The sequence below is a fragment of the Lentinula edodes genome (assembly GCF_021015755.1).
Source record: "Lentinula edodes strain Le(Bin) 0899 ss11 chromosome Unknown C8R40scaffold_6, whole genome shotgun sequence".
NCBI classification, from domain to species: Eukaryota; Fungi; Basidiomycota; class Agaricomycetes; order Agaricales; family Omphalotaceae; genus Lentinula; species Lentinula edodes.
This window is the reverse complement of record NW_025764312.1, coordinates 253,571-271,557: the sequence shown is the minus strand read 5'-3', so window position 1 is coordinate 271,557 and position 17,987 is coordinate 253,571. Positions and strand designations below refer to the sequence as shown.

The 17,987-nt window shown below is 45.9% G+C and overlaps 6 protein-coding genes across 6 annotated transcripts; 5 read left to right on the top strand and 1 right to left on the bottom strand.

Annotated features, from left to right (window-relative positions):
• Window positions 1–2,055: 2,055 nt before the first annotated feature.
• C8R40DRAFT_1167217 (kinase-like domain-containing protein) lies at window positions 2,056–4,971 on the top strand (the record flags this gene model as incomplete). Its single annotated transcript, XM_046230976.1, has 7 exons — window positions 2,056–2,313; window positions 2,367–2,471; window positions 2,524–3,020; window positions 3,078–3,934; window positions 3,997–4,270; window positions 4,324–4,582; window positions 4,636–4,971. The coding sequence occupies 7 exons, from the start codon at window positions 2,056–2,058 to the stop codon at window positions 4,969–4,971; spliced, it is 2,586 nt and encodes an 861-aa protein (XP_046089575.1).
• Window positions 4,972–5,562: 591 nt separating this feature from the next.
• Window positions 5,563–6,268, top strand: C8R40DRAFT_1167216 (uncharacterized protein; the record flags this gene model as incomplete). Its single annotated transcript, XM_046230975.1, has 3 exons — window positions 5,563–5,644; window positions 5,701–5,859; window positions 5,913–6,268. 3 exons carry the CDS (start codon window positions 5,563–5,565, stop codon window positions 6,266–6,268), a joined length of 597 nt encoding a protein of 198 aa, XP_046089574.1.
• Window positions 6,269–7,532: 1,264 nt separating this feature from the next.
• On the top strand, window positions 7,533–8,627 carry C8R40DRAFT_1167215 (uncharacterized protein; the record flags this gene model as incomplete). The annotated part of the gene is made up of 2 exons (XM_046230974.1): window positions 7,533–7,604; window positions 7,677–8,627. 2 exons carry the CDS (start codon window positions 7,533–7,535, stop codon window positions 8,625–8,627), a joined length of 1,023 nt encoding a protein of 340 aa, XP_046089573.1.
• A 393-nt stretch (window positions 8,628–9,020) lies between these two features.
• On the bottom strand, window positions 9,021–9,868 carry C8R40DRAFT_1066930 (uncharacterized protein; the record flags this gene model as incomplete). Its single annotated transcript, XM_046225838.1, has 3 exons — window positions 9,021–9,466; window positions 9,523–9,744; window positions 9,805–9,868. The coding sequence occupies 3 exons, from the start codon at window positions 9,866–9,868 to the stop codon at window positions 9,021–9,023; spliced, it is 732 nt and encodes a 243-aa protein (XP_046089572.1).
• A 1,205-nt stretch (window positions 9,869–11,073) lies between these two features.
• On the top strand, window positions 11,074–12,568 carry C8R40DRAFT_1021048 (uncharacterized protein; the record flags this gene model as incomplete). The annotated part of the gene is made up of 2 exons (XM_046223007.1): window positions 11,074–12,040; window positions 12,093–12,568. Coding segments are annotated over 2 exons (1,443 nt in total), but the record flags the coding sequence as incomplete, so codon positions are not given.
• Window positions 12,569–15,901: 3,333 nt separating this feature from the next.
• Window positions 15,902–17,982, top strand: C8R40DRAFT_767122 (uncharacterized protein). The gene is made up of 9 exons (XM_046236157.1): window positions 15,902–16,062; window positions 16,116–16,161; window positions 16,217–16,227; window positions 16,283–16,353; window positions 16,406–16,695; window positions 16,745–17,183; window positions 17,243–17,467; window positions 17,535–17,567; window positions 17,638–17,982. The coding sequence occupies exons 1-9, from the start codon at window positions 16,034–16,036 to the stop codon at window positions 17,901–17,903; spliced, it is 1,410 nt and encodes a 469-aa protein (XP_046089570.1). The 5' UTR covers window positions 15,902–16,033; the 3' UTR covers window positions 17,904–17,982.
• The last annotated feature ends 5 nt before the right edge of the window (window positions 17,983–17,987 follow it).

Here is a 17,987-nt window from a genome sequence, read left to right as displayed (position 1 = left end):
ACCAGGCATCCCATTGCCAGATTTATTCCATTTGGCATAAGTGACAGTTTCGTCAAGTGCGGAGGAGAATACTGCAGGCATTGCGATATGGGTTGTAGCGAGAGACAAATAATATTCGGAGTCAGAGTCAGAGTCGGAATCGGATGAGACTGGAGACAAGGGTTGATATGCAGGAATTGGAACTTGGTAGAAACCGTGGTTGATATCGAGTTCGCGACTGAGCGACAAATCAGAATCAAAGAACGGAAGTTCTGAGAGTGTTCGAGTAGCGTCTGCGAGCAGGGCGCTGCGATAACGAGTAAGAATCTGGGGTGTGTTGTTTGAAGCCACAGTGAACTGGAGGGACATGGTGACACGTCAGCTTCAGTTAGACGGGTATGGGACAGGTACAGGTGACAAGGTGACAAGGTGACAGGTAGGGTGTGTCAAAATAGACAACAACCGGGAACAGAACCGATTAAGCAGGATATATGCGTGTTTCCAAACAACTCGGTAAAGGCGAGGAATGTTAGGTGGGACAGGGTATATGTAGGTCAACAAGAAGTTGATAATGACGAGGTAAATGGATAATGGTGAAGAGCGAGGTCGAAGAAAAAAAAAGGCAAGAGCGGGAGAAATATATGGGAGGTGGCGAAAAAATTTTGGTGTCTTTTAAGACTCGAGGACCAAAGCGATGTTTAAAAAAAAGTGGAAGCTTGCCAGGGTCACTGACAAGCAACACTAAAGAGAAAAACTCACGGAACGACGAGCAAACAGGCAGGAGTTCTCGATTGGAGGGATCAGGGATATGTGAGTATGTAGCGAGAGATGGTGGTGGTACCAAGTCAAGTAACAGTATCGTAGCTACAGTATATATATATCTATAGTGAGACCTATGACGATGCGACGCGTCTGCGCGTCATTGGTAGGAATGCACGTGGTCGTGCTTCCAGATAGATGCCACCCACTTTCTCGATCTAGCGCAAGGGGTATATCCGATACAATCGCGACTTGGCGACTAAATATTGTGCGTGTCTGTTAGTGAGCTTATATTTTTACCAGACGCATCGGGAATGGCAAAGCCGTGTTGATATCCCGTCCTGTGTTTTGTGGGCGTTCTTGATAAGGCAGGGGGTCCGATCTGGGCGAAAATTAAGCCACAAGGCCGCGAGCGACAAGAATCTATTAAGATTATACTCCTATTCGCTGAGCTGTTACAGATTTGGATTCAAGCTGCAGTCGATTGCAGTTGATAAGGTTCAAGTGAAAAATCTCGTAAATGGAACTTCATCGTCGTCTCTCGAATTGCTCCATCGCCTTTTGTGTTGAACATAAGCCAAAATCTGAAAGAGCATACACTATACCTCTGCAAAAATCTGCATACATGTTGAATTGTACTTGATATATCATTGTCAGGCTTTGCAAAATGGCAAATTTCAGGACTCCATTACTCATGTTACTCTATGTCGTTTGCTTATAAACGAAGAAGAGACTCGGGTGAGAAAATACTTGTACAGAATGAAGTTGGTGCAGTGCGACGAAATGGTATACATAGATTGGCTAGCCTAAAAGGGTGATCATGAGACTAGGTCAGAAAGGATTCGACGGCAACTTGACTCGTACTGGTACTGCGCACCTTTCCCTCCACAACTTGCTGAGGTTGCTTCAATCATGTTGTTACTCCACTCTTCTGGTAACAAACTGTAACAAACCAAGGTCCAACATCAATCCAAACAAGAGTCAGACATGACAAATCCAGCTAGAAGCATCAACAGGAACAGAATGTGGACCGGACACTTGAGCGAAGTGGCATTCAATGTCATTGGAGCGGATTTCAGTCAAAGACGCTCCATAAGATCGAAGAACGCTGAAGAACGAGCTTGGAAACAGTTGGAACTTGGAAACACAGAGGTGGAGATCGCGATCACATGATTGTCTGCCTCACGACTACCACGTGGATCATTGACCACTGAAGTTGAATTCTGGGTTGACGTTGTTCCTGCGTTGTTCGACCTTTATTCCCTTTCCGCTCGACAAGATCAAGGCGTTAGGCCTTTGAAACACTAGCGCTCTCTAATGTCTGCACAGATCTATCCAATACAAACATATAAACCTTCCAGGGTTCCAGCTAAACGTTTTCCTCTTGCAAACGCTGCCAATCAGCAGTTGCCACCCACAGCAACAACGCCTCAGAAAGTTCATGCAAAACCGAAACAACCTACTTCGCCACCTCTTCAACGACAAAATACAAAGGCAACCCCGCCCTCACCTCCGAGTATCATTAGAGATAATCATGGCTATTTTCAATTCCACCGAGTTGGGTTCTTGGGCGAGGTATGGTTTGTTCCTATTGATGCAGGGTGAAGACGAGTTTATTCTTTCTCTAGGGAGGCTTTGCTCGTGTCTATGAAGCTGAAGACTTCAGAGGAACCAGAGTAGCATGCAAGGTGGTAACGAGGTCCTCGTTGACAACAAAGAAAACGAAGACGAAGGTATGTCTACCGAGTTTAACCCGAATGTTTCTGCTTGACACTCCCTTCATAGCTGTATGCTGAGATTAGGATTCACAAATCACTCAGTCATCCCAATATTGTCGCCTTCCAAGAGTGTTTCGAAGGCGATGACAACGTCTACATGATTCTTGAACTGTGTACGAGCGGCTCCCTTATGGATATGTTGCGTCGCCGTCGACGACTAAGCGAAGCCGAAACTCGCTTTTTTCTGGTGCAAATAATCGGTGCTTGTCACTACATGCATATACATCAGGTTATTCACCGCGACCTTAAGTTGGGGAACATATTCCTTGATGGGAAGATGAACATCAAAGTCGGTGACTTCGGACTTGCAGCTTTGATTGAAAATCCTGGAGAAAGGAAGAAGACCATTTGTGGGACGCCCAACTATATCGCTCCTGAAGTCCTCTTCGACACTGCGAACGGGCATAGTTTTGAGGTGGATACTTGGTCTATCGGTGTGATCCTTTACACACTAGTCATTGGTAGACCACCTTTTCAGACGAAAGATGTGAAAGCTATATACAAGTAGTGTTTCTCTGCCATTTCGGAATATTCCAACGATTGACTATCTTTGTTTGACAGACGTATACGTGACAACGCATATGAATTTCCAACTGAACGGCCTATTTCTCAAGCGTCTCAGCAACTTATTCAATCAATTCTTGCTCCCAAGCCACAAGAGCGGCCTGCTCTTCTAGACGTAGTTCACGACGATTTCTTCACCAAAGGAGCATTTCCACCTCACATCCCTACCTCCGCCCATGACGTTGTGCCAGATTTCCGAGCTATAACTAGGAGTGCCAGCGAAGCGAACTTTCGTCGTGTGCGACGCGCGGCACTCCTCGACCCGGACCAGATCACTAGCATTGCGGTTCCCTATGTTTCTGAAGATTTAGCTATTTCTAGCGCAGCCTCCGATGCTCCTACACGAAGCGTCACTGCTGCTATAGCTCAACAAGAAAAAGAGTTCCAAAAAGCCGTCCAACCAGGCTCTCCGATCTCTGCGCTACTGAGCTCAGCTAAGCGCCCTTTGCTCAGAAGTACGGGTCCTCCAGGTGCGCCAGGCAATGGTGTAACAAAGGAGTCCCCATTGTTCAGGAAATTACAAGCCGTGTCGACCTCAAATCCACCCAATCCTTCGCCTTTAAGACAAAGTTCCGCAACGGGCTCATCCCGTCCCGTTGCTGCGCACACGGTAAATCGTGGCCTGGAACATATTGCGGAAGAGGACGATAGGAATGACGAGCTGGGGAGAAAGAGAAAGAATCAGACGAAAGAGCTAGAAGCGCAGAAGGCTAGAATTGTCGCACAGATGGCTCCAGTGAGAGAGGAAGAAAGATATGAAGCAGGTGCTCAAGATCGTTACGAAGATCCTCAACCAGAAAGAAAGGAAATCAAAAGATCAAGCGTTAGAGAAGTTAAAGAGAACCGTTTCCCAGGTCAGATGTCACGATGTGATTGAATTTGGAAGTCTTTGACTGACAGTATCGTTCGTGAATAGTTCCTTCTGCTCCCATCCCAGAGCTCAAAGCCCAATTAGCTGGGTTTGATGCAGCGGCTCATGTGCTCACCCTTGCATTCGAGTCCAAAGCGGTGGGTCAAGTCTTTCGGGACCCCCGTGAAGATCCACGTATTCCCCTACCTGAAGAGAAGGTGTTTATTGTGTCTTGGGTGGACTATTGCAACAAATATGGAATGGGATATGCCCTCACCGACGGAAGTGTCGGAGTTCACTTCAACGATAGCTCCAGCATTGTCTTGAGTGCGGACAAGCAGTGAGTTCAACTTGTCGTTTTCGTGGAATTATCCTGACAGAAATGATGTCAAGCCACTTTGATGTGATCTCATCGCGGCGAAATGGGACTGTATTTGTTAGGAAATCCTTCACCGTCGAAGAGTACCCTGAGGAATTGCAAACGAAGGTGTACCTGCTAAAGCACTTCGAACGATATATAATGGACCGTCTCTACGGCGAATATGACTATACTTTCGAAGACACCGAAAAAACCAAGGGAATGATATGGGTGCAAAACTATCTTCGAATGAAGCAAGTCATCGTCTTCAAATTGAGTCACGACGTTCTTCAGGTACGCTTTATAATATCAATTACTGCAGACGATTTCTTCTCATACTTTTCCAGTTCAATTTCTATGATCACTCTAAAATCATTCTCTCCTCCTCCGGCCTCGTCGTGACTCACATTGACAAGAACAGTGTACTCACTCGTTGGCTTCTTTCGGATATCATGCACAACGCTTTGCGTGCGGCTTCGTCGACCTCAACTGCCAACCCGGATACCGTTAAGTTCAACCAGAAGCTTGTTGACAAACTCAAATACTGCAAAGAAGTCCTTGTCAGCATTCAAACGGCCAAAACTAGCGGAAGTGATGCCACTCCTACCTCCAATATCCCTGGTTCGACTGTTGGTAATTCTGTGGGCTTACCAGACAAAGCTTTGAAAGCTTCACTGAGATAACGATAAATTTTGATTCTTTCATGGTCAAGTGTGGATTATATTTTTTCACTGTCTTGGGAACGGCGTTAGGTCGTCGAAGCGGCAATAGGTCGTTTCAGCCATTGACACCTGGACTTACCACCCCTCTGTACTTCATCCTCCTGCATCCCTTTCATGTCTGCATTATATACCATTAGCACGAATGTATTTCCGTCGTACTTATTGGATGAGTTATAAAAACAAAGATTTTTAACAAGTTTCTTGTAGGAATATGTACTACGTCGGAATCGAATACCAGGCTTGAGCGGAGCTTGAGGCCTTGGGCCTTGAGCTTGAGGATGAAGCTGAAGATCGAATCGCCGTTGATTGGTAATCAATCCAAAAGTTGCAGTGCCGGCGCCGAGACCCTCGCTTCTTCGACGTTGACCATTTGCCATTCCTTTTGCGACCACCATCTGTCTCGCCCGCTGTCGTTTGTCGAACCAACTCGAGTCCATTTAAACTCTCCTTCGCTTCCTCTTTCTCTTCTAATACGCAGATTCGCACAAAGAAACGCACACTACCGTCTTCCCCGCACTCTTCAGTTCACTTTTCTTCGTAGCTAAAACCGCCATGTTACTGCCGAAAAGGATTTCATCCCGTGGAAGAGCTCTTATTAGCTTGGTCCTTGTCTGCATCTTCTCACAAGTATCATGTGTGTATCTGGCGATTCATAAATCGTGCAAGAGCTAACGAATTCTCCCATCTTAGCATACTTTATCATAAATGAGCCGGATTCCTCGTCGCAGTGGTCAAATGGCGCTTCAAATTTAATTTCGTGGACAAAAGGGCTTGAAGATGGAATCGACGCTTTTGACGTTGAGCTTGCTCGTCTCACTGACGACGGTCTGATCTTTGTTGCAAGAGATGGTCTGTTTTCAGTCCTTATTGCTCTAAATACTACTGAAGAATCTCGACTCTAGTACCATGCGCAAAGGGCGATACTTCAGCGTTGAACATTTACCTACAAGATGTCCCCGCAGCAAACGACTACTTCCTCCTTTTCCTTAACTCGACACCTGGCACAATGTACGCTACCTCGAGCCGGTTCACGATCCTCGATTCATCAACATCGGCCAACGCTTCCCAACCATCCACAAACCCTTCAGCCGCGACGGTCACAGTGAGCGGATCTCCCAACCCGACACAGCTGTTCGCTACGACCTTTGCGCTGGCGAACGGCTCCCCAGTGCTAATCTCTGATATGGGCTATATTGCAGTCGGCTTAGGATCGGCGCTATTTAGCTGCCTATTGGGTGCTGCTTGGACGCTGTGGTAGGACGTCGCCGGTCATTGGGGGACGTGGTCATGCTACTTTTGTGTATCACTCTCTATCGGACACAGAATACGTGTATTGGAGCTAGTTTAGAGAAATAAGGTTGGACACTGGATAGGTCATGTGCTTTTGGAGGGTTAAGAAGAAGCTACAAACAAGAGGAATCGTCTGTAACGTTGATTTTGCTCCGCGAAAATTTCTCATGAAGGGTCCTCCACTTGGTCTCAGTTGATGAAGGTATTCTTCATCTCAATCTCATTGGCTGTATGGTATATTTTTCCATTTTACTTTGCCCTTATGTCGTTCCTGTTCATTCATACATCGGTCTTACACTCAACTTCTCTATGGCGAGGTTCGCTTGGATTTCTCTGCATCGGTTGGAATCATTTCTTGCTTTCTGGTGTCGTTCACTTTTCACATATTCGCTCCACCATCATTCTAATTCCTTCTACCCCTTGACGAATAATCAACACAGGAAATACATGGCTTCACCTGCATAGACTTTGACCACCTTCACTCATTTTTTTTCCCAGACGTCTTCTATCTTCTAGTGCCGTTTGCGCTCGTTCTATTTTCGATTTGCTTTGGTTCTTGTTTCTATATTTAACGGATGATTTAATTTCCCTTATGATATATTACCCTATACAACCTGTACTGTTTCCCTTGCATGTTTACGCATCCGTTATCGCAGCTACAACGAGTAATTCGGGCATCAGGCTCGGCAACGATGGCATCGGTCTATTTAGCCCGGAAGCTTGAACACTTGTCACTTGAAGGTATGCTCTAATAAGCTTTATCCAATGGACTGAGACGGATCCAGGGATCAAGTTCCTATCAATTGGCTATGGTCAACTTTTGTCGTTATGGCGCTCTTTTTATATCAGTCTCTGTACATGGCAAGAGCGATGATATCCGAATCCGGAATTGATTCTTAGATTTCAACACAACCGCCAATTCGTATTCAAGACCACATATTTTTCTCAAGTATTCTAACTCTCGCATACAAACTCCCACAAACTGGCGGCTATTCATAATGTCCGCATGTGGGAAGACCGCTGGTGGACGAAGAATTGTTCTATGTACTATGGATCTGGACTCGGAATAGAGGAGCATAAAAGAGGGTTCATTCATAGTGATACTCTTCAACCTGCAGGTCAAGTTCCTCCGACATAATACCCACTCTTTGCTGGTCAAAGATTGAACAAGCCCTTCTCTTTGAATCTATCACAACCATCTACTCCCACACTCCGTCAAATCAGTTTTCATTATGCGCCTCATCAGTATTTCAGCTATTTATATCATTCTCCAGGGATTTATCCTTACTGTTTGTGCAGCGCCAGTGAGTCAGATCTCCTAGCCGGAACATTTGAGGTTCACTTACTGATATTGATGGCCTATTCTTCCAATCTAGGTCAACAATTACTCGGACGTGAACACTACTTCCACAAATACCTTGCAAGCTCGCAATTACGAGAACCGACGCACCATCAAGAATTCCAGTGCCCTTGAAGAGCTCAAGGGGCAGGGGCTCAGCAACACCGTCACTCCATCCGATCCTTCCCAGGATACCTCTTCCCCTCCAGCGACATCTACTTCTTCTCGCGAAGAGCGGCGTTCTATAAAGGAAAAAGTCCACAACGCCCTCGAAGCACTCAAGGGTAATACTCCCAGCTCGGGAAGTAGCAGTAATCCTTCGCCTGATTCTTCTCCGGACACTTCCTCGTCCGCCACACCCCCGGAGAGGAGATCAAGGTCTCGTTACGAAAACGGTCGTTCTATCATGGAGAAACTCACTCATGTCGTCGAAGCTCTGAAAGGACAGGGTTCCACCGCCGTGGACAGTAGTAGTACTTCACCTGATCCTACCCAGTCATCCTCTCCAGGGAAGAGGTCTTTCTCCGATGGCAAAGAGAGTCGTTCTATCAAGGAAAAACTCTCCAATGCCCTCGCAGCACTCAAAGGACAGACCCCCAGCTCGGGAGATAGCAGCACCAGTACTGCATCCGAACCTTCCGATACCTCATCTCCCTCTCCAACGAGAAGATCTCTCTCCCGACGTCTCATGCTTGCTGTAGCTGTGACAGTGTCTGAAGGCGAGGCTCTCACACCATTTGTATCTCCGTCTCAAATTGCAGTCCGAGATGTCATCCGCGAGCTTCTTGAAGCCGCAGCCCCCTCGCTAGCACTTGGGACTCACTGGAGATTGGATTGGGAGAACATCCCCTCCCCGAAAGCTGATGCCAAGTCGCGGATTGAGTTCTCAATGACCGGGCCAGAGAAATGTGGTGGGACGTGTACTGCATGGGTGGAAGAGAAGAAGCATGAAATCAAGGATCATAGTGGCAAAGTCATTTACCCCTGAAGTTCGCTAGCATGAATAAAAAAATTGGGATTTACCAAGTCCTCAGTTGCATCATGAGTTCCTGTTAGAATAGACGTAGTGCGGTGTATGGGGCCGGGGAGGAGAAGAGATCACATAGCTTTTGACGGGAGCAGTCGATTTTTTCTGCGAATTAATTGACGTGTTTGCTTTTTGGGTGTACGTAGTGCGCGCACGGGATCGGGACAATGAAGAGTATTCATCAAGACAATCAAATCATGAGCACAGGCTGCACAGTACAGCGATGAGGAATCAAATGACGCATTTGCAAACTGTCCGCGGTTATATGCGTAAATCCACACGTAATAAATTTAGGAAAGTTCATACAAACCAAAGCAAAAGTCCGTCATATACTGTATAGATCGTAATGACTCTTCAAAGAAACGCGACTGAAGAAGCACCAAAAATCATCCCACTAACTACCACTGTGAGCAATCCAACGCCAAGTCCCTTGTCAGATAATGAAGCATTGGAGGAAGCCGAGGTCGAGCTGGAGGAAGTGGAGGTCGTGGTCTGACCACTGGAGCTTGTTGTAGACACTGCAGTAATCGTGGATTGTGAATTCCCAGATGTACTTGCAACCACACCCGCACCACTGGGCAACGTCCCAGTAGAGATCGGAAAGATTTGAGTGATCACGTCTCCACTGAGCGTTCGCGTCGAGGTGGATCCATCGTCAAGAACTTCCTCTTCGACGCATTCGCCACTGGCGGAGGCCGTAAAATGGCAATCGAGACCTCCGCCGAGTTGCGTTGAACCGGCAGCAGTGGTGGTGGGAAAATTGGATTGAACCCATCCAGAGGCAGAGACAACGACAGTTTCTGTGAAAAGTAAAAAAAAAATGTGTAGGATAGATTAAAGAGGACTCTTGGCTCACCTATAGCCGTCGTAGTGACAGTCGTTAGTATGATCGCGCCACTGGTAGACACGAGTCCGGAGGCAGTAACAACATTTTCCAAGATAAACGTGGTTTCGGAGCCATCACTAGCAGTCCCGATAGGTTGCGCCCACTCTGTCCCTACCACGGTGTTGGATTCGCCGGCGGGAAGGAATTCGAAAAGGCTAACGCTAGCTTGTTGAGGAAGGGCACAGATAGAGCCTGGAGAAAGTAGGAATTATAAGTATTCAATATCCAATACCTCGTACAAATTCTACACACCGAATCTCAAAGCCAATCCCAAAAAAATCATCACAACATTGCTTCCAGCCTGAGTCAACATCATAGCTACAGTACCTGTTAACTCTGTGCGCCAAAACCAGCGCAAATTAGTTGACGAGGATGAGAAAGGAAGCTAGACGAGTAGGAAGAAAGAAAAGAACCACTGACAATGATAATAATGGAAACTTGTGGTTTCGTTATGTATAGGATGCGAAATGAATTATTTGCGACGTGCATGATGACCATCAAGAGGCGAGTGAGATTCAGATCGCGGGTACATTCTCACGACCCCCCCCCCCCCCCCCCAATGAATAGAGAGCCCAGGCAGAGTCTATCGGCTGCTGGCGGCAGCAGCATTGTGCCGAAGACCGGCGAACTGTATTGTAGCTTAGTGTAGCACGCTCTAAAATCTCAGTTACTTGCAGTTAACAGTCAGTCAGCTATAACTGTATCCCCTCTACTAATTTGGAGCGCGTGATTACACCCCTCGACTCGCACATTCATGCCCAGCAATCCACTGATTTGAGTGCGTGCTTACGCACCTCGACTTTCACATTTCTTCTCAGCAATGCAACTTTAACTCTGTGCATAATGTTTATACAACCGTCAATACAACTCCTGACACGCCAAATAATGTCTATAACAATCTGAAAGAGTGGGTAGATGGCGATATCCGCTTTGTTCAATGCCCGCGCTGCCTTAAGCCTATAAATCATGGATCGAACAAACTATCATTCGCTCAACTCAAAACACATTGGAGCACTAAATGTCTATCGCCTTGTGAGTGTTTGATCACAACCCATAATCTTCTTGCTGATGTCTTTATGCTTCAGATAATTCCAACAGTAATCAAAGCTCTAATCCTTTATCTGCATGCACAGGTGTCACCTTCCCCTGGAAGTTAGGCAGCCCGTTTTCCACTTATCCATTTGGGATCCATTCTGCGCAGTCCGACTTCGATCCAGGCTATGTGTTTGCAGCGGCTAATGAAGAAAGATCAACAGTCACTCTCCGATCGTACTCCTGTAGTATGCATGTTCAAACAGAATGGACGTGCTGTCTGCACTGTGGCAGCCTTCAGAGCAAAGTCGATGTGGTCCATGATAAAGCTCGTCAATCACCTGGAAAGAAGAAGACTGTCTCACTGAGCATTCATCAGATTCAGGAACGCCTAACTCAGACGAGTACAGTTCTCAATAAAGCAAAACTCACAGTAAGTGCGAAGAAAATGGTAACATCGGACTATATCTAATTTTTGATTTGTAGCAGTTACACAGCTCTCGCGACTCTAGTAATCATCTTGAACTACTTGAAAAGTACCGGAGTCTCCATGCATACATTGCTGCCAACAAAGTACCCGCGCTCAACCGAATTTTCTATATTGCGAATAAAGAAGGATGGTCAGTTGATAAGTTGGCCAAGAAGATGAAAGATGCAGTTGATGGAAGCTACTACCCAAAATCCTACTCCGAATACGAGAGAGACCTTGCTGTCCTGCTATACGAAATCGGTGGTGGAGCTACTTTATACGCTCTCAACCACTCCCCTCTTTCACTCCCATCTCGATTTACAATTTCTCGCCAGCGTCAAAGTTTTTCACTTCAAGAATCCACGGCGGGACTACGAATCACCGAGATTTTACAAAATATCAAGACGGTATTTGAAGGGTATGCTCCGGGTGTAGGTCGTCGAGGTATAAACCTCAGTCAAGATGAGACCGCCAGTGAAAACCGGCTATGTTGGTGCCCTTCTACGGATAAGGTCTTCGGTCTCTGTGAGCATGCCAAACGTCTTGGGGATCTCAGACTGGGAAAGGATATGAAATCAGTGGAAAAGATTGTGCGGGCCGTTCGCGTTGAGAAGGATATTCACATTGCGCAGGAGATTAGCGTTGCGGCATTTTCGCTTTACGACGAAAATTTCTATGGTGCCCGACCTGTGCTCATCATGCCGACTTGCAAGAAAGGTGATTGGAAGTTAGCTGCGATGCAAAATGCGGTCCTCCTTGCGGCATGGAAGTTTTCACCATTTGGGGCTGCAGCACATGGTGATATTTGGTCATTAAGCTCAGATGGTGACCCGAAGCGGCGTCCTGCCCTTTACCTTGTCACTATGGTGCGACAGGTGCAGCCCAGCGACATATTGTTCAATTGGCTTGGAAAATTACCTGGATTGAATCTTTTGTGTGGACCCAACTTCGAGACACCGTCTTTCGATCCAAAGCACGACATTAAGCGTACGTTAACTATTCCATCTTCGATTCAAATTCGCTAATGATTTATGTGTAGGTTGTTGTACTCTGCTTTCGTCTATTGACGGCATGGTTGTGAATGGTGTCATTATTAACAAATCGATTCTTGGTCTCTGGTTCCAGCGTTTGGAAGGACATGACTGGACAGAAATTGACATCGAAAATGTTTTCAACTTTGGTGATCACCAAGATGTTCCTCGAGCGTTCACGCTGCTCTGCCTCGTAGCTGATCTTCGAGAACTCGATGATAGTGACCTGGATCCATCTGAGATTCATACATTTCGCTCGCTCAAACTACTTGGAAAGCTTTTCGCCTATCTTGTAGAACCTTTTCTTCTCCTGGATCTCTCTCTCTTCAGTCAGATGAAACGACTAGTCAAATTCGCTTACCTGGCATTTGCCCTCTACGTGAAACATGGTCAGTCCTTCATGACACCGCAGCTATATGGCGACATCCAAGCAATGATCAAGAATGCTATTTTTCTTGTTGCTCACACGAAGAGCCTTGATCCTTTGCTAAAAGTCTTGGTCGCACTCTTGGGTGATGATGTTCTGGAGGTACTGTTTGGACGGACACGGATGCTAGGTAGCCATGATCCAAATTGTGATGTCTTGCAATTTGGTCAGCGAGTTGAGTCCGCCTTGCGAGCAGACAAGATTTTCACAAAATATCCCGAACTTGAACAGAAGCCTCGCCGGCTCATGACACGTCGAATGGGATCTAGTGACCACCACACCCCACGATACTTTACTGGCGATCTGACTGCTGGTTCGTGTGATTTGGATAAGGTTTTTGCAGAGGCAGAGACAGAAGTGTTAGAAGATCTAGCTTGTGCTGGATATGAACTGGTTCCTGGAAAGACATTTAGCTTTCGTGAGCTGTTCGCTCAAGAGGATTGTGATTTGCAGCGTCCTGTTGGTGGACGTTATCCCGGACTTTCCACAGCTGTTGACCGTTCAATCTCTGAAGCTTCCGAGCTTGTATCAGCAACATCCGATAATGCTGAATCCCTCGGCTCCGCATCTGGGAACTCGGAAGAGCTACAGTCGATCCTCAAGATTCTCAAAGTCGATGCGGCTGCAATGTTAGAAGAAGAGAGAAAAGAGGATGAGCTGGCTGCCTCAAGTGCCCAAGAGTCACACTCGAACTCGGCTCAGCGTCCATCACCTTTCTTTTACCCTGATCCAGACAAACCGAAATTGCGGATCTCCAAACGTACGGCTCTTCGTGAGCAGATGAACCCGGGGTTTGATTTGAACAATGGAAAAAGTCACGACCGTCTTTTACGTGTCCGATATTTTGCTGAAGGCAAGGATTGGGACACAAAAGCTGTTGCAACTGATATTGACAACGACAACTCCTTCAAAGTTGGCTCGATATTCACAACGCTCATCTATATTCCTGATAAAAAACTTGTTTCTCTTGCAATCCTTCACTGCACATCCATCCGCAGCAAAGGGGCTTGTACGCATGCACCTATTGACGAAATCCCTCTCTCCGAATCAAGATACAATCTCGGAGGTCAGGTGTTGGACCTTCTCCCATTCTTCGATGGAAAAGAGCTACATTGGGACTGGACGACGTTGTCGATTGAATTAGAGACAGGAAAACCAAAGAAGAAGGCGAAAAATAATAACCATGGACTAGTACCAGTACTGAACAGGAATCTTCGCATCGAGGTCAATGGCAGCTTAACATATCCTTTCCGTCGGAACTCATTTGAAGAACTTCCGTTTGATCAACTCCCTCCAGAGACGAAAACCCATTTCGGCAGTCAAAGATCAACTTGGCGCTTTCCTGATTCTTTACTATCATCCTCATTCTCAACTCTTTCTCAGCGTCTTATTGATAACCGCGATCTCCTTGACCTTATGCCCGTTCACTGCATTAGTCGCGGTGTCTTCCCATACTCATTCAAATCAGGACCAACATCTCGTGCGTACCATTTCTATTCCATGTATTGATTCTCTGATCTGACAGCAATCGTAGCGTGTTTTTACGCATCTTCATCTCTTCCAAAACCCTCGTCAAACACTGATCAAAAGTCATGTTCAGTCTGCCAAAAGATGGTCAAAATCGCAGAACTATACTCTCATATGGCAAAACATATATTACAGAAACGTCGTGGTCTCCCCGGAACTGAAGCTTATATTGTTCGTTTCGATTTCTTAACAATGACTGATCTAACAAACTCCTTAGATTGATCCCAACTATCCCTGTGGCTTCTGTGGTCAACCGTGTTCGTCAGCGAGCTGTTCTGTGCAGATTGACAAAGGTTATGTGCAGTCGCATTGCCCATGTGCTTATCGTGTCCAAATTTGGCGTGCTGCTACAATGAGCATCAAGAATCCCGCGACAAATGTACCGCTTACTTGTCCTTTTTCAGCCTGCCGAGAAGTCCATTGGAAGTATAATATGAAAAAACATCTTCTAGATCGACATCCAGGCTGGAAAAACCACATTTCATCTGCGGTTGTTGCGGAATTCGAGCCTAAGTTTACGATTTCACGAGAAGAGGAGTTGGCATTGGGTATACCAGATGACAAGATTGGCGTAGATGCAACCACAGTTACCCAAATAGTGAATCCGCCCCAACCTCAAACACCATTCAAGCGTTCATATAAAAGGCCGGAGCCCCCCACAGATAGTGTGACACCAGGACGAACACATACACAGAAGCTAAATTTGCCCCGGACAAATGCTATTCCGTTGTCGCATGAAGCAGGCCTTGCGAGAACAGATTCAAGACATACATCGGATGTTTCACTCTTTTTCACTACTTGAACCAATAAATATGGCTTCTGAACTGTATTTGATTAGTTGGCTCATGAAATATATGATATCAACAACAAGTGAATGCGAAATAGGTGTTTTATGAAGATTCTACGCTATTCTACGGTCGTTCTACGGCCTCTCAAGCCGCTACCAGATGCCGTGCACTCGGCTGAGCTTTCGGCTGATCTCATCATAGAAGTTTCTGGGCCTTAGGGTCTTTCGCGTGGCAACATAAGTACCCGCGATCTGAATCTCACTCGCCTCTTGATGACCATAGTGCCCGGAGCGCTGATGCTGTGTACGCAGTGTAATAGATCGACATGGAGTACATATGTATTCGCGCTACTTACCTTTAGGCTCCTTTAGGTAGTGGGTATTGTAGCACTTCAATTTCAGAATTTCTTCATCCGCCAAATAGGGAGATTTTCCCTCTGTGGTGTATGATTATGTAATACATGTGCTGCTTTTCGCTATTCCTCTTTCATGTTGCTTTACAAGCGCTGGCCAACCTCGCCTCGCAGGCAAAGACAACACCATCTATCAGTCTATCATCTCAAGAAGTCTTATCCATGCTGCAAGTCTCGGCGAATGGCGCAGTAATTCCGTCTGTGCTAAGCATTGTCACCGTCAATATCCTCGACTTCTTCCTCTGTCCTTCCAATGGTATGTAATCTACCCGGTCGTCTCCAATTTGAACTTGAATGCTGAGCGCTGAACTGCGAAGCTTAATATCCAGATGAGTAATCGTTACCCTTTCAAGTTTTGATTCTTCCCAGCCGTCATGATACTTGTTTGTATATACATTGTACAGGCACTCACCCCATGGCCAATCCTAATATCTTTTTCGAAGGTAATCTGTATTGAGATTGCTTTACTCTGGTTATACATAGTGTTCTCCGACTTGGCCGTGGAACACTTCAATTCCATGCGTAGATAATGCGTGGTTTCATGCATATGAAATATATTCATACCACCTCTTTGCATTCTTCTTGTCGTCTTAGTGGGATTCTACATACCAAGCTCAGACTAGGCTCCATGCAAAGTTATATCAAGTGGTTGCAGTCATTTGTAGGAATACACGCCTGCTGGCAGAGAATGTTTCTATTTGTGGATCTCTCGATAGAGATATTAAAGAGATTGTAGCTCTCCAAGATTATTTGCAGTAACTGTCCCAGCTACTTGACTTCGTATTACTATCCAAAATGTGTAGGTGGATTGTATACGTCGGCGAGTACGATTCTTCCTCTGATATTATTCCATCACATCTTTAACAAATCCCTCCAGACAGCCCCTTCTGCTTGAAGATTTACTCGTCAAACCCAAACATTCCGTGTGTTTTATGTTTTGAGTGTATCCATAAACATGATTGAGCTCTGCGTCAACAGATAGTCAAACAGTGCCATTCTTTCCATTGAGTACCTCTTGACGGATGCTGATATATAGCATTTTAGAGTCAATATCCGTTTCCTCCCCGGGTTATACTATGGATTAGAAGACGGCGACAAGGCAGAGTTGGAGATGCGTTAGTTTTGTTCACACTGAATCTTGTTGTACTTCTTCTGATATCGACCTAGAGGCGGCGTGGATTAATGTCCACGGCTTCGGAGTAGGATGGTACACTGACACACTCACAGAATTCGACCCCTCCGTCAAAGGCATGCAGCCCGCCCAGTTCAGGACTATTGCCCCTATTTCTACCGATCTTGCGTTTAGCCAACTTTGCGCACATACCGCATCCAAATGCACCCTGGCCCATATCAGAGATGCTAGCTTTCCACCCGTTGTCGAAGTTAACAATCATCCATTCATCTTTGGCAAATACGCTTTCATGCACAATGGTAGTGTCAATAATTTCGCAAAAATCGTAGGCCGTTCTCAAGTATTGAGATTAACTTATTAATCTTTCCATTCAGCGGTTCGACGTGATGAAAAGAATATCTGAATTGCAAAACACTGTACAGACCGAAGCCTTCGTATCGTCCGTTCCGAATTCCAACTACGTTTTCAATATCCGGGGAAACACCGACACCGAACATTTGGCTACCTTGTACTTTGCCCACCTTGATGTCATTAGAGCTGGGATCCTGTCAGCGATTCGACGAGCACGGGATATCTCCACTTTCAACTTCCCACATGGCTTTCAGACTGGTCAGCAACCGCCTCCTTTACACGGAGGCTCTGGTATCACGATTCCCTTCAACTTTGATTCGACTGATTCGTTACTACTTGCGCTTATCAACACTATCACCGATATCCACGCAATTCAACGTCGATATCAAGTCGGTCCGTTCACACCTGGTCCGTTTCCTCCTGGCAAGAATTTTGCTGGTAATAAATTGAACCTCTGCATCAGTTTGTTTTCACTGTCATTTTCAATTGGGACTGTATATCTGATGACTTCTCCTCTGCAGCTGACGGCGGAAACCAGATGCTCGTTTGTCGCTGGAGGGACGCAAAGGACGGTTTTCCTCCGAGTCTTTATCTTTCGCTCACCGCTGGCCAGAAGCTCAATAGGAAATATTCTCCGGTTTTGCCTGATCCTCAGGATTCAGAGAAGGTTGTCGACCCGACTGTCAAAATTGACTCTGTCAAGGAATTGGTAAAGAGATACCGGAAACTGCCCCCCACTGAACAAGGTTTGTGTAATTTCCTTCATCTACTTATAACAGACTTATAATGAACGGTCTTCCGACCATCATCTAGGACGTCATGTTATTGTTGGCTCAGAGCCTTGCAGTAAGTCTATTTTCCAAAATTTGGAGGACGCTGAACATGATATATTATCGCTAATTGGATAAATTTCTAGCTGAATTCGTCGACGATTGGGGTCTCTTTGATCAGAACCAGTGTGTGATCGTCGATAAACACCACAAATTGAGGATCCTCAATTTGGCGAAATTCTTCCAAGGTGGTCGTGAGCACGAATTCGAAAAATATCACTTCAGCGATGTCTTCAACCAAATAAACTCCGTTGGAAGGACCGCTTCTGCGCCGGTTATTGGAGTTCCAGCACACTCTATCGATCTGCCTACGTCCAAGTCTGATGCCTACGAAGTTGAATTGGATTTGTGATAGTCTCTGTTTTCTGCGTTTCTCGGTAAGTGGGTAGGTAGCGTAGGTATCACAATATATGGAGAATGTAAAATATTTATACAT